The following is a 15,449-nucleotide window of genomic DNA, read 5'->3' as shown; positions in this document are numbered from 1 at the left end:
AAAGCAAGAAATGCAACTGATAAACCATCATCCACTCTCTGAAAGTACATGTTTACATTTACATTACATTTAGTCATTTAGCAGACGCTCTTATCCAGAGCGACTTACAGTAAGTACAGGGACATTCCCCCGAGGCAAGTAGGGTGAAGTGTCTTGCCCAAGGACACAGCGTCAGTTGGCATGACCGGGAATCGAACTGGCAACCTTTGGATTACTAGCCCGATTCCCTCACCACTCAGCCACCTGACTCCCACATGTCCCGTAAACATGTCCCATGTTTACATTGGACAGAAAAACTTTCCTTTAAGTCTAGAAAGTCTGACTTCAAATAATACTTTCCTTGAAAAAAAAGGAAATGCTTTTCTGATTTTCCATGTTAAAATTGTATTCTTATTAATTATGTTGCTGTGTTAGAGGACACTCGTGGCAGCTCTATCCTGTCTCAACAGTTAAACCAAATGCTCTTTTACTAACTATTTGTTTTATTCGTGAGCAATCCATTTGAAGTGTAATGTTCTTTATTTTCTAGAACCAACCTCAGAAACATGAAATTCACCTTCAGTTTTTGTTGTCAACATTCAGTCAAATCCTAAAGGAGATACAATTTACAAAATAGGCAATCACTACTGAAATTGCAACTGAAGTTGATTTAACTTGACATTATTCGTCTGAGACAATGGTCATCTTACAGAGTGCAGATTGTCGACACTCACTCTATTGCTTGGACTGGCTGTCTCTGGCTTGGCCAATATGGCTGTCCAATGCTTACTGGCTGTCCATCCCTTGGCCAATCAATCACTGCCATAGCCCGAAGCTGGGCCACGACCTTCACCCCCTACTCAGCACTAGGACGCAGCTGTCGCAGCTGTGCCCAATTTTAGAGCCCCTGAGCCTAAGGTGTGCTATACATACTGCCCTCCCAGAGGACCCGGGGATAAGACCGAGCAGGTTAGCCCTCAGACATGTGGTGGCTAAGGCTAAGATCCTATAAGCATTTGGCAGGAGGCTAGGGCAGACTTGGGAGATCATCATGGGATCTGCAAATGTCTTGAGTTTTCACTTGTCGACTCCAGGCATGATGGAGGCGTTTTGGAGTGGAAAAGACACCCCATCTCCTGACGTCACAAGTACCTTTATAAGCCTCCTCCGTAGAACTGTTATTCAGATTTTCCAGGGAGGGATTTTTGGCTTAGGTGTTTGTCAAATCTACACTGCTGTACAAATGTTGTATTTACAGTTGGATGTCATGATCCACAGCAATGTCTGAAACATTTGATGGTGTTGTCAATATTTACTTTGCACTAATTTGAGAAGTATTTGACATTTAAGTTGAGTAGACATTTGGATGTGCAATTTGTTGCAGAACCTGCAGGTCTGTGTATTATACCTTACAGTCAAATATTAGTCCATACAAGGGTTCTGTGCCCACAATTCAACATGAAAAGGGTGCATGTGGAGTTGCTGTAAAATCAGACGTTTGACTGGATGCTCAAACACTCACAGTATGGAAATGCACAGTACATCTCCTTTACACACCAAACACTACAAATACAAAAACAGTCACTTTACCACACTCCTGCGACACAAGGAATCACGTCTACTTACTGGAGGTCCTGTAAGAAAAGAGAGAGAGAGAGAAAAATACAAAATTAGTCATATGCCCATGCCTATCTGACTGTTATGACATGAGATTGAGTTTGGAAGTTGGAAGTTCGAGGGAGTGTACCTAGAGTTCACAATGAAAAGCTTTGTTCGGTTCTACCTAAGCGCCCTCAATCCCCTCACCTGTCCTGCCACTGACAGATGCATAATACAATAAACATCATGACTCAAAACTTTGGTGGAATAAACTATATAGTGGCCCACTCCCAGATACCAAACTCATCCTCAAAGGTCAGCTCCTTGTAGATTCTAAACCTAACAGGAGCCTTGAGAAAAAGAACACCTCAAAAACATACCCTTTTTCAAATTCAAGATCATAATCAATGCTTTTTTTGTCTAAACCTACACATCATCAGCAATACACTGTAGAATCAGCACATACATAGGCCAGGTTATGTTTTCAGAAACAAGTCACATCGAGACGTTGGCGCATAAATCAAGATATTCATTTCAGGAGCCTGTTGTTAACGTTGTAGATCATACATCTGAAAAGCGTACTCTGCCCTCCCACGAGACTGTCACTCCCGGCACTGGGAGCTTGAGACATTTCCCTCCTCTGGCAGTGGTGGAAATAACCTGCCTACCAAGCCCTGGATTGATGAGAGCAGGGGGAGAGGAGCGACTAGTGCCAGGGAGACAGCATATGACACAACTCCGCCTGTAGCTTGTAGTCTGAGCCGGTGATGAACGCCAAACCGGCGCCGCTCCTCAAATGCTTCCTCCACGCCCAGTCAAGATTAACCCTCGTGCTGCCTTCGGGTCACATGACCCAAAGGTTCATAACGAACCATCATTGTGTTTACCCAATTTTACCCAATACAAAAACAAATAAAAATACTTTTCTTTTAACCTTCGCAATGTGGGGGGTCTGAGACAGCCCGACGGTTAAAAGAAAATGCTTCACTTTGTTTTTGTATGCGGTAAAGTTGTCGCAATACGACGGTGGGTCACAATGACTGATGGGTCAGAACGACCCGAGGAGAACACAAGGGTTAATGCAACGCACTGCTGCAGCACTGCCAGCAGTCAGACCTTTTTCCATTAGACACAGACCAGCTTGAATTACTCCTGTATCAGGCTCTCTGAGAGGCAGTGAAATGACATCTACGTATTCACAGATTACTTTTGATGTTTTTACTGCCTTTGTCTGTGTATGTGTGTGTGCGCGCAGTTATTCACAGACGTTGGAGAACTTCCATCAAAGGGCTCCTGATGGGTAACACAAACCTCAAACCTTCTATCAGAAACATATGGGAGGGACAGAGTCAGTCACCAGGCAGGACCTCACTTCTTTGGGCTAGATATGCATCATACAACATCAATACCCTTCCCTTTGACCTTTTCAAGAGGTTAATCAGCTAGTCCTCAGTCACCAGAAGGAACCAGTTGCTGCCAAACCAAGACAGGGAGCTCGCAATGTCATTGCATCAATCACTTCACACCGAAGACAATCCCGAACAACAGTTCATGTCCCTGAATTTCACGTCAACCGCAAGATTAGTCTCCTCTCTTGAATTTGGTCCGGTATTTGTATTTTTTACGATGTAAAAAACTGCTGAGATATAACTATATGAAAAGATTTCCCCTGCTCAAATTGAACCCAGCAGCAAGAGGAGAGCCGGAGAAAGAGGAGGGCTCTCCAGACTTCTTAAGTGAATAAGAGAATGAAAAATGGAGGGCAGTGAATTGGACAATCAGACCATTCTGTGAGGAACGAGACAGAAAAAGGGCTGACTGGGGATCCCCAAATCCCTGCCCCTGCAACAGAGGAGAGATAAGTCAAAAGGTCCGCAGTAAATTCGACTTAATATACTCGAAAATCTGTCACAGCTCAAGAGCAACAACCCTAAGGAGGAGTAGCCGCCCCGACCCGAAAGACTCGCAAACCTGACAGAGGGAGAGCAGTGCATCTGGACACTCCTCCAGACAGACTACAGGTCTGACATGGGGGATAACGTGGAAGAGTAACAGGCGAAGTGGCCAAGGGTGACAATCCCTCTCTTCCAGGCTTCCAGCTTTATGCTTTCCTGCTTTTTGTGTCGGTGTTTGGCTAGTAATCCGAGGAGGCATTTTTCTAAGCTTCTGCTGAGTGGGCAGGTGCTATTTTCGGTGAACCCGAGTCCAAGCAAATGTCAAAGTGGTGTTTGTAGAACCCACAAGAGATTTTTGGGGGGGTTGTGTCGGAACTGGCGTTCCGTCACGTTCCTGGATGACAGTTTTCCGTTCCACTTCATTGCGACGTACCCTCCTGAAAATATTTGGTATCTAGTTAAGCATGTCATCACCAGAGATTTGCACCCCTACTCAAAGGTAGTCTGCTTCTCTATAAGTGAGAATAGTCTGGAAAGAACAATCTGGTAGGTTCCCCTGCACAGTTAGGGGGGTTCAGACAAACAGTCCACATTGGGCAGGTACAGTAGACCTACCTGGATCCCCTTCACGACCTCTCTTTCCCCTCGAGCCAGGAGGCCCTGGTTGAGAAACAACCAGCAGTTAGTCAAGAGGTTACACTCCATGTCTACCAGACAGCCTTTCAGCCAAACAGGATCCATCTGGCCACGAACATCACTCAGTGTACTGGAAGGTTCTACACCTTCATCTCACAATCATAAACGTATGAGGACTTGAGTATCCTGGTAAGGGTGAGGGGCATCTTATGAAATGAAAACAGCACAGAGCCATGTGTGGAAGCACCGGCCGGCCAATTTCATGCAGTCAAAAGCATTTCCAAAAAAGGAAGCATATTTTTTTTAACAACACAAGCTCATGCTCAGCTTTTACAGGCGAATATCTCGCTACGCAGATCCACCTATCGCTAGCCGACTCACAAGCAGGGTTTTTGCCGTGTTCTAAATCATTCCTGCAGACGCAAGCCAGTCCCAGAGCCAGTGTCCGATCTCGCACGCGAGCATGGACTTGGATTCCTGCTGCATTCTGGGCTCGCGGTCACATCCTGTTGGCACGACCCACACAGGGAGGGACATCTATAGACAACCTTGGACCAAAGGCACATTGAGAGACATGGAGAGGCTTCAAATAGCCTCATGAGATGGCGCCTGATGTTGGGCTGCTGAAGCCTAAGCTTTGCACGCTAGCAGCAACGGTCGACACACGCAACGCACACACACTGACCACAAATATAAAAAAGGAAGTTGTTGCATTGATATCATGCATGCCACATATCTTCGGTCGGGCGAAATGCTGTCCAAGTGTTGCTGACACCTGTTGTCCCTGCTTATGTAAGGGCCCATGTCCCAGATAATGGTGTTCTGAAATTGAGATCTACCATCTCATGCATGCATCCTCCTCAATCCTTATAATAGTTCAGCAGGCAGTCAAGTACTCAACACTGCTTCTAATGGTTCAGCCGGCAGGCTGTTACTCAACACTGCTTCTAATGGTTCAGGGGGAAGTTGGGGGGGGGAACACTGTCTCTGCCTGAGTTACATCTAGGACTGTCTTCCAAATCTCAGCAAAGCTTTTTTACAATTAGTCAACACCAGTTCAGTAGTTTAACTGAGTTTAACCTCGGGTTTATGTAACTAATTCTGCAAGGGTTCATGCATTGTCTATTAAATAAGATAACACAACTATGGGATCATTTGTGAATGCATCACTGCTAAATTCACATGACCTTTTGTGTTGTAGGGAGTGTACTGAAGCACAAGAGTCTTGTGGGCAGGTGGGTTGTCATCTTGAGACGATTCCTCTACCAGGATCCAGATCCAGCCAGGAATAACCTCTGGAATTCTGGTGCTGAAAATACACCCTCTTCCCAAGCCCCCCCCCCCCATCCTAAACCAATCTCTCGAATTCACCACTTCTCCGATTGCCCTTGTAAACACACAGTAGTGGCCGCCACAAATGTATCGACTCTCAAGCTTCCGTACTGTGAGTGTAGTAGAGAGGTTATGATACACTGGACCACAGAAAGAGCTCTGTATGATCTGGTATGTACAGTGTGATCTGCCAGGATGGTAGGCATAACATTTGGGGTGTTGTGTAATATCGGGTATCACCTGTGGGCATGTCCTGTGGGGTGTACTTTTGAGTATCACTAAGGTGAGTGGCATGGGAGTTTTTTTTTATAAAGGGGGTGGAGTCAGGAGTTGATAACCACACTTTAAATCAGGAGTATGTTGAGGCTTTGAAAGGTGTAATAAGGACCAATCTGCTGAGAAATAACTTAAAAAACTAGAGAGGGTACAATTTCTGGGGAAATTGTAGGGTGTGCTTGCTTGCGTCGGTTGCACAGGGGTCCGTTTTTGAATGACATTTTTACAACTGATATTTCTGTATATTTTATATAAAAATGCATACTTATTATTTATAAAGATGACATAGATTTAAAAGCTTTTTTTTTTTGCTGCTCATTTACAACTGAAAATACGAGTGAAGTGTAGAATGAAATAGATGTCTTCTCATTTCCCCTGCAAGAGGCAGCCTCATCGTTGAATCAAAACGAATAAATTTGGCAGACCGGTGTAAAAATGTACCTAATCTCTATGACTTAAACGTCATTTTAATTTTTTCCCTTCTCATGATATTTTCAGGCATTTAGCCTACTCATTGCATTCATTCATTAATAAAGAACCCCCTTTGAAGATTATTCTACGACGTTACCCGGCAGTAGAAGATAGAATCGCGATTCAAACAGTACCATCTGCTAACTGAAAATATGCCCCCCAAAACGTAAATAAGCTTGACATTTATTTAGTGGAAAATCGCTCATTCATAAAAAGCTCACTGGTAGCGATCATTGTCAGTAACAACGCAAAATGCGATATAGCCCTGTGTGGAGAAGCTGCCCCGGTAAATTGTACTACTACGGTACAGTACTAGACTACTGCTGTGTTCGTCGAGGTAGCGATTGCGTTGGTTGAATTGGATATAACGTTCCGTTGTACGGTTTAGGCTGAAATTAATTATTTTCATGAACAGATTGACAACGTTTAGGCTGTGGCAATGAAGTTCAGATTAGTAGTTAGATAGACTTTTGATTTAAGTAAGGGGAGTGCCGAACATGTTCTGTCGCCGTTTGACTTCCTAAACAGCTGTGTACTGTAGATGTTTTTGTAGTGTGTCTCGCGTAAGCTACAGCGTTGCAGTGAGCTACACTGGTTTGAAACCACAGGTAATGGTAATTTCACCAACAAATCGTTTACTAATGTCAGAATAAATCCTACAACGAAAATGTATATGTGAGGAATGTTTATTTTAACGATTGAAAACAGATACATCATAGACCACTGTAGTATGTGTTGCCCGGGCAACACGGGCTAATGTCATGATGCTAATACTTCAGTGAAATAGTAGACTACTGTTTCCGAAAGTAGATGTAATTCCTTAATAATATCAGCTTATATTGTACATTACACATCACAAGTGTGTGTCATATCACAAAGTAAAATGAGTAAATAGTTATCACCCTGGCCTCTTTGCTTGTGGCGTTTCTGCAGCTGCCTTGCAGTAAAGCTATAGTTAGCCTAGCTATCCCCCAAGTTAACAGATGCGAAACGAATGTTCTGCCAAAGGTAGTCACGCGTGTTTTCGTGACGTTAGTGACGTAGTGACGTTAGTAACGTCAGTGACTGTGGCTAGCAAATTAGCCACCGTTAGCTTCACTTTTCGCCACAAAAACTTAACTTCAGCCTAAACCATGCAACGGAACGTAAATAAAAATACAAGCAACTCAATCGCTACCAAGACGAAACTTTTGACACCTAGGTTGTCTATGTAGGCCAAATATTGACAAAGATTTAGGGGGGCAAAAATAAATAATAATAAATATATATATGTGAGAGAACAAAGGTTCTCGCCGAAGGCTTGAGCACACCCAATTACTTTAGGTGGGAACCGCTATAATTCTTCATATCAGCAGAACTTGCTCTCCAACTGAAATTAAGACTAAAATAACCCTGAAGCTGTAAACCATTCAAATTTCATTTTCAGATTTTTGAGGGAGTAAAGAATACTCTTCAATAAGTTTACTAAACAAATTTACATTCACACTTTGAGGATTGTCTGCTGCAGTTGTGCAAACACTGGACCGGCGTTTACAGTATCTGTCGAAGAAAAAAAGGGACTGAACTTTTGCACCTATGACATTTGTAAGGCCTAAAAGATGGAAGAAATTCGACACATTTCATCCCTTTTTCACAACTGCTAGGGCCTATATAAACGCTTGCTTGGTTTCCTAATAAAAGTATGGATGTGTGGCTGTTTTCCAAAAGGTGAGTTAGATTAGTTGACTCCTTCGCCGTCCCTGCTTCCTCTTGGGAACCAATAAAAGCTGACAACGGTCCTATTAGGTTACACGTGCTCCACAAAAATAACGTCTGGACAACCTAACAGTTCATTACACATCCCTTCGTCTGCTCATTTCCTACTTGTCCTGGGGTGTGTGTGTGTCTGTGTGTGTGTATGGTGGGGGAGGGGTGGGGGTGGGGGGTGAGGTTGAAGTCAGGGTTGGGTCCCTCATGAAAGGGACGCCATGTCCTGAATGGTAGACGGCTAACTGTGGGGACCCAGACACAAGTCCTCCTCCTCGTCCTCTTACTGTTCCCCGATCTGACAGGCGACCCATTCACAAGGAGCATGTGTAGCTTTGTTGCCTTGTTAAACATGAGTCATAGTTCCAGAGCCTGTGGTGATTTCTTTTGGCTTGCACTCCACTGATGTCATGTTCTGAGTAAAATGTCAAAGTTAAGAGAGGTGGGGCCGATCGTTATGAAAAGATGCTCTCTAATGTGGATGATGAGTGACCCAAACACCCTGCTTGACACATTTTGGCATGGTAATGTGTACACACTTGACTGGAACACAAACATACACATCCAGAAATATTTCCGATGTGTCATTTAGCTTGTATAAACCGGTTCATGGTCAAGATGACAGTGCTTGTGCAGACAAGACTTTGGCTGAATTAGCTATTACAGCATATGGAGAAGGCCATGGGAAAAGAGCTTCAATCAACAAGCCAGTAAGGGGTGAGGGCAAACACTGCAATGTTAACCATAAACATTCTCAAATCCTCATCCCTAGTTTACCTGTACAAGGTTTCTACTGTTGTTGTAACACACTGCCAATAGTTGGAATATTTACAAAATAATGTCATAACCCAATACAAAACGAGTGGACAAGTATTCAAGGGACCTTTGCAGCTCCTTTCTTATGATCTGATTTATACAGTTTAGAAGACCACATGACAGCAAACTCAGCCCTATCATAAAGGAATCTCCTCCCAGGAATGTCGAGGAGAAGACAAGTTGGTTCACCTATTACACACTCAATCAAATGGCTGGGTAAAGAAACTAAGCTATTTTCCCGAACAACCGCTTGGACCCCAAAAGCCAAACCACTAAGCCGGAGATTATATAATTACACATTGCTTCATACAGCAGATCATCACAAAGACGATATTGTGTTTGCAACAGAAAAGCCACAATTAACCTGACTTTACCATTATGTTCCCAAATGGTTCTTGGAAGAGGAAAAGGCATCACATCTTGAACAGACCCACTGTAGACTGGGCAGAAGACAAGGCTTTATTTCCCAATGCATTCAGGTTAGTGAATGAATCATATCTTTGATTCCACACCTCCATATTTTCCATGATTCAAATCTCAGACATGGGATGGAAACTATTGAATTGTGGCTCTGGAGGTTCAAGTTCAGAGTTTGGTATTCTGCAGATTTAGGCAAAAAGTACACATACTGCAGGAATCACCTGTACATAGAGAAAAGTGTGATCTATAAGAATTGGAGGAAAAATACACATATATATATAAAGTTATTAAGGTTGTTTTGTTATGCAAGAAGCACTTAAAAATGTATTACCTTTTTTGCCAGGTTGATGGTGGCAAAGAGCACCAAAGCACGTCTCATGATACATGAGTTTGAAACCAGTCAAATGCGACCTCTTTAGTTTAGTAGGAGTTTGAATATATATGGTGTAGATATTTCCGGTATATTATCAAAAAATAATAATAATAATCTTCCAATTAGCAAAGTAACACATCGGAGAGAGCACTGGAAACAAAGTACAAACTCTATCATTAAGAAATGAGGTTCAACTGCATTGCTCTAGAATACCAGGCTCCATTTCCCTGACTCGCTAATTCAATTAATCATTGGAAATGCACAGTCAGGACCTTTCTGAAACTGGCCAGTGCTTTTAATGAGGCTTTACCATGGCTCCTCTTTCATTGACTTAATAGCAGGTTTGCATTCAGACACACTGAGGTTTCATTCAGGTTGACAAGGTTTTGCTTTTGTAAGCCCTGAACTTTTGTTGGACCTTAGGCCATGAATTAACAGGACACAAAGGAGCAGAGGAAGAAAAAAAAAACCTTGAGAAGGAGGTCTTTGAACTGACAGGAAAGTCAATAGAGACACAAAGGTCAGCTGATTCTTAACATCTAACCTCACCGTTGAAAACTCCCAGAGCTACAAGTCAACAGTTTAGGCTATAAAATGCCTTCCAAAAATGAAAGGTAATTTCAATATTAACACCTGTCATATCTAGCAGATGCTAAAGACATTATGTCACAACTCACTAAACAGGGGAGGGTCTGGGTAGAGAGAGGATATACTCCAAGCAAACTGCATGATGGTTTTTAGTTTTTTTTTTACTGACAGAACCTCCCAGAAAATCCTCCTTTCAATGTATTCCACAAGGATGGTCCCTCTGTAACCCAAGCAGGGCCCTCTGCTCTAGCTGTTAAATAACCTTCAACAGGCCTCTGTCATGAAAACCAATATGTCATCCACTGCGTACTTCCTATAGTGTTTGTCACCAGCCAGCCAAAGGAAACAAGCCCACCAGAGTGAAGACATATCTGGGAAAGAGAACTAGGGGGGTCCCATAGCAGCACGTGGGGCAGCTGCATTTCACCGCGTTAATGTTTTAAAATCTTAAGGATTTCTTTTTTTTTAACGTATCCTGTGGGGTTTGGACATAGTCTCAAAAATATTTGGGGTAGGGGTTTAATGTTCGTCTGAGGTGAGAGAGTGAGGGTTTAACAGAGAGATAGTGAGCCAGCAAGATCCTTCTTCTGTGATTCTAACTGGGAGGTATTTGACAACTCTAGCAGCGAAATACAATGCATAGCAGCACATTAATGAAACAAACACACCAATGATAGACGATAGGGAAACTATTTGGAGAAGCTCTCTTATTTTATAATTACAGGTTGATTATTTTTCACGCCTCTCAACAGAAGCTTGCCATCTCAGAATAGGAAACACTGTTTACTGGCATAGTGCCTTGAAAGGGTCACTTGGGGTCATTAAGAAGCTCAAAATATATCTATTTGTATGAAGGAATTTGAGACATGCCGTATGAGGGAATCAAAATGGATTAGAAAGGCTTTATAAAGCGTTTAAACTTGTGTTTAGAGTTGGGACATATAACAAAAAATGCACTATATTGTGCCACTTCTAATAATAGTTTTGGCACCTTACAACAGAGAAGGAAACAGCCCACGCCTGTCAGTGTAGTGAGCGGCAATCAGGCGCCACACTTATCCAGCCGGCCACGCATTAACCGCTTCTTGACGCACAAACACATTATTTACAAGAGACAAATGGCATCAAGGGCAAGGTTAAAACAACACGTTTAGAACGGCAAGGGATGTCTCTGGATGTTTTATGCTTGGCCTCAGACGACAGTAAAAGTATTGTGCAAAGCTAGCATTCCTCCCCTGCAACCTTTCAGGCCTCATGTGGTCGTGTATATCCGCTGAAGGCCTCGCTGAGAGAAACGAACATGGGGGTGTGATCGAGGCGTGTGTTATTGTTTCCAGAATCTGATGAATGAATCAACTGTGGACCCTTGTAAAAACGGGCCTACGATAACAAACAAGGAGAAGTACAGTCAGTTAATCACATCAACAGGTAGCCAAGATGTATTGAGTTTGACCAACATCCATAACAACGACTGAAATGTTTAGTCGTATCTGCAAAAGGGTAGTACATTTACTAGCCTATATGTGCACCGTATAGCTACAATGCGTGCTTCCCTGTGTTTTATTAGAGTTATGAGTGTGTGAAAGAAAAAGAGCAGTTGACATCCATTCTTCACCATATTCTTCTGTTTATATTTTCGGATTTTGACACTCAAGGTAATTTAGCTCAATGTGAGCAGCAAATATTTCTGCACTAAGGACTTTCTACCTGTCATCAATCCTCGACATAAATCTGGGTGGGGCTACTGACATACATCGTGATTCTGTGAAAAATCTAATCACAGCTTGACTTTTACATGCCAATTAGTCACTGACATAATCCCCCTCGCCCTTGAAACAACCAAAACAAGCTTGTTAGGTTTCCTCAGGTTTCCCCTCTAGAAAGCATTCTATCAACTTTGACAGCCAAGTTAGACAAGTGGTTCTACCCAATAGTGTCACAACATTCATGTGATACAGCCCAGACGTCAAGGCTCCCCCTGGGCCATTGCATAGAAGCCTTGCTTCCATTCCTAACCACACTCTGCTGCCAAGATCAAAAATGAGGTGCGATGTAGATTTTAAGAGCCAGTGCCTCTTAATATTGAGTTACTAGGGGGGAATAGGGAGGGTATCTTGCCGTGCAAGAAGTTATTAAAACGGAAGCTCAAAGACAGAGAGAGAGAGAGAGAGAGAGAGAGAGAGAGAGAGAGAGAGAGAGAGAGAGAGAGAGAGAGAGAGAGAGAGAGAGAGAGAGAGAGAGACAGAGACAGAGAGAGTGAGAGTGAGAGAAAAAGACAGAGAGACAGAAAAGGAGAGAGAAAGACAGATATCGATAGCAAAGTGAGAGAATTCAAAAGAGAAAATGACAGAGAAAAGGAACGAAAGAGAGAGCAGAAGGTTGTTGCATGGCTGAAATAAATGGTTAGGAACTCAACGCTTTTACCATGTGTGCTGTATAAAGGATTGGCATTTGGCCAGCTCTACACTATACACCGACTCTAGTGTTAAAAAGGGAGCTCTAAAATGGGTATTACCTTGAGCTAATTAGAAAAGCAGAGCCATTGGCATAAACATCACAGATCCAATTTGTTAAAGGTGACAAAAACAGTCTGGGTTTGATTAGAAGAGGAACAACCCTCAATTGTTTAAATCTGGATAAAGAAAATGGTGTTTGAGTACGAAAATATTTGAGAACCTTTAAAGATTTGTATCTGGAAAGCCTGTGATATTTGAGCAAAGACTGTCAGGTGTAATCATGCTAACTGTCATTAGCTAGGCTATTCTATTCTTTCTAAATCTAAAACCTGGCTCAATGGTAGACCTGACGCCATCTTGAATATCAAAGTCTAAATAGTCTGGTCCCAACCACAGTGACACTCTTACCCTCCTCATCCCTCTACCCTGCCCCTATGGGACAGAGAGGGACTGGAAAGCATCCTTCAGTTCAACCACAGGCACCCAGCCATGTCTATTTTGCAATGTCCCAAGCCGAGAGAAGGCCCCATTGCGTTAAGTCGGCCATTTGTCATTAACATGGACACCTCGATGTCACGACTCACGGCTAAGGTTGGAAACTGTCATCGGAGCCATTAGTCAGAGACGGCTCCCAAGGTCTGAACAAATGAATCAAACACATTGAGCTGTGAGAGCTGTAAACATTCTGCTAGTGCTTCAACAGAACATAGTACAGAACTGCTGTCGCCTGAGCCCTACGGTCACACCATATCACCATGGGAACAGAACTGGATTCATGCGAGCGTATTTCAAGCTTTTAAAACAACAGTGTGTTTTCGAATGGTACTCCGACATGGGTCATAAGATTCAAAACCATTTTACAGAGCACATTATAAACAAGATCAAGATACCCCCTTCTCCGGTTTCACTATCCTCCAGTATCACTACTGTGATACTGTAGTTCAAAGGTCTATTTTGGTTCCCTTCAACACAGGATATCCAAATAAACACACGGCTTGATGAGGGATGACATGTCTACCAAAAGGACAAACAAAGTAAAAAAGCCAAATCACATGAAAATATCACATTACAGCAAGGAAGGTGGAATCTTTAAATGAGAAAAACAGACCTGGCCACAAATGCAAACTTGTGTCTAGCCGGAGGGAGTTATGACTGACAAGACATTTCATTCCTAAAACCGCCAGAACACCCCTGGACCCTATTTCCCAGTCTCCTCTCCTCTCTTCTCCTCTCCTCTCGTCTCATCCCAACAGAAACGAAAACTCACAGATCAGTCAATGGAAACGGATTGCAAATGAAAATATCGAAACGTTAGCGCGTCTATGAGGTTAATAGACTGCTGCAGCAATGTGCACCGACCCATACTGCTTAGTTAAGGACTGTTGCAGAGGACATTTAACTTCAGCCCTCTCTGTTACATCTCAAAATACGCCTACCGTGCCACGACTCTGGACAACAGGACTACTACCATGGCTGTGGCAGGGGAAATGCACTGCATCTTGTAAAACACAATCCTGTCCTATAATATGACTAACTGGCTGGGCAAAAGGTATGTCTGATGTGGATTTCTGAAAGCACACCATAAACAATATAAGTGCTAGTGCAGACTTTTATGCGATCATAAGTTGTGTGTCATAATTAAGGTGGAATTTCAGCTCAATCTTTTTTTATCAACCCCCAAGGGATGTTTTCCATGCTATAAACACTCCAATCATAAATTCAACTGGATCATAGTTCAGTGTTTCTGATTATAGGCAAATATATATTAAACTGTATGTGTTTTGCACTGTATTTGCACCTCATTGCCATGGGGATGTCGAGGGCGAGGGGCCACATACCTGTACACTGTACTCTGGAACAGTGTTGATTTGGAGCGACTGACTTCCTTCTCTCAGCCTCCTCTGTCCTGGTCTGGCCAATAACTACATACATCCAAACACTGACCAGAGTCTGTTCCCAGAACCTGCTCTGTCCACAACCCCTCTCACCCCTCCCCCCCCCTCCCCCCCCCCCTTTTCCTCCTCTCTTTTTCCCCATATGTACTTTTTCTCTCTGAACTCTTTTCTCTTCATCTTTCCTCTCGGTACTTCTGCGTGCTCCTCGGTTTATCTCAGTCCCGTCCTTCTTTCTATCTTTCTCTCCATTTCCCTCCTCTCTTTCCAGATGTCTTCCGCCCTGCTCCGCAGAAAGCCCCTTCTGGGCGATCTTTAAGGGATTTCCTACACCGCACATCTGCATCTCCGATCCACCGCACGTGACGTTCACGCAGAGGCCAAATGTACAGCCTCCACCCCCCCCCCCCCCGCGCAAACACATCAACACAAACACGCACACACATGCTGTAGGCACAACATGAAGGGATTCATCCTATACCTCCAGGTGCCACCCTAGCTCCCTGAAATCATGAAACCCTAAACTTAAAGCTGGTCTATTCCAGGTTTCCCCCCGTGGGAGAGGATCCCTCAACCATAAACCAAAACATGACTGTTGGTCTCGCTCAAAAACACCACCAGGCTAAAAGTAACTTCTATGAGTTTGCATACCCCGCAAACAGCAGTTAGCTAAGGAGCTAGCTATGGAGAATATCAAGTCTTTTACAGCATTACAGGGGAGTCAAGGTACATAAACTTAACCTTATAGTCCACATGGGAGACAACACATTGCTCTATTCATACCTTAAGGCTGGGTTTATTGTAAGGACTCTGTAAATGTACAAAGAAACAGACAGTGGGAGAGAGCAGTAACATGCAACCAATGACCACACACACACACACACACACATGTTTTTCAGGCTCCAGTAGAAGGCATCAATGACCTGTATTTATTCAGTCCAGATTATGTTATTAGTGGATCTGAAAAACG

General features: G+C 43.2%; 1 protein-coding gene across 1 annotated transcript in view; it reads right to left on the bottom strand.

Moving 5' to 3' along the window:
* The window catches only part of LOC134022760 (collagen alpha-1(XXV) chain-like), a 38,586-nt gene that overhangs the window by 807 nt on the left and 22,330 nt on the right, over positions 1-15,449 (bottom strand). Inside the window, exon 3 of the mRNA XM_062464509.1 lies at positions 4,089-4,133. Coding sequence (XP_062320493.1) covers positions 4,089-4,133 — 45 coding nt within the window. The remainder of the gene's footprint in view (positions 1-4,088; positions 4,134-15,449) is intronic.

This window comes from Osmerus eperlanus, chromosome 6 (assembly GCF_963692335.1).
Source record: "Osmerus eperlanus chromosome 6, fOsmEpe2.1, whole genome shotgun sequence".
In the NCBI taxonomy this organism is placed as follows: domain Eukaryota; kingdom Metazoa; phylum Chordata; class Actinopteri; order Osmeriformes; family Osmeridae; genus Osmerus; species Osmerus eperlanus.
The sequence above is the reverse complement of the archived record's forward strand: the minus strand, read 5'-3'. Positions and strand labels throughout refer to the sequence as shown.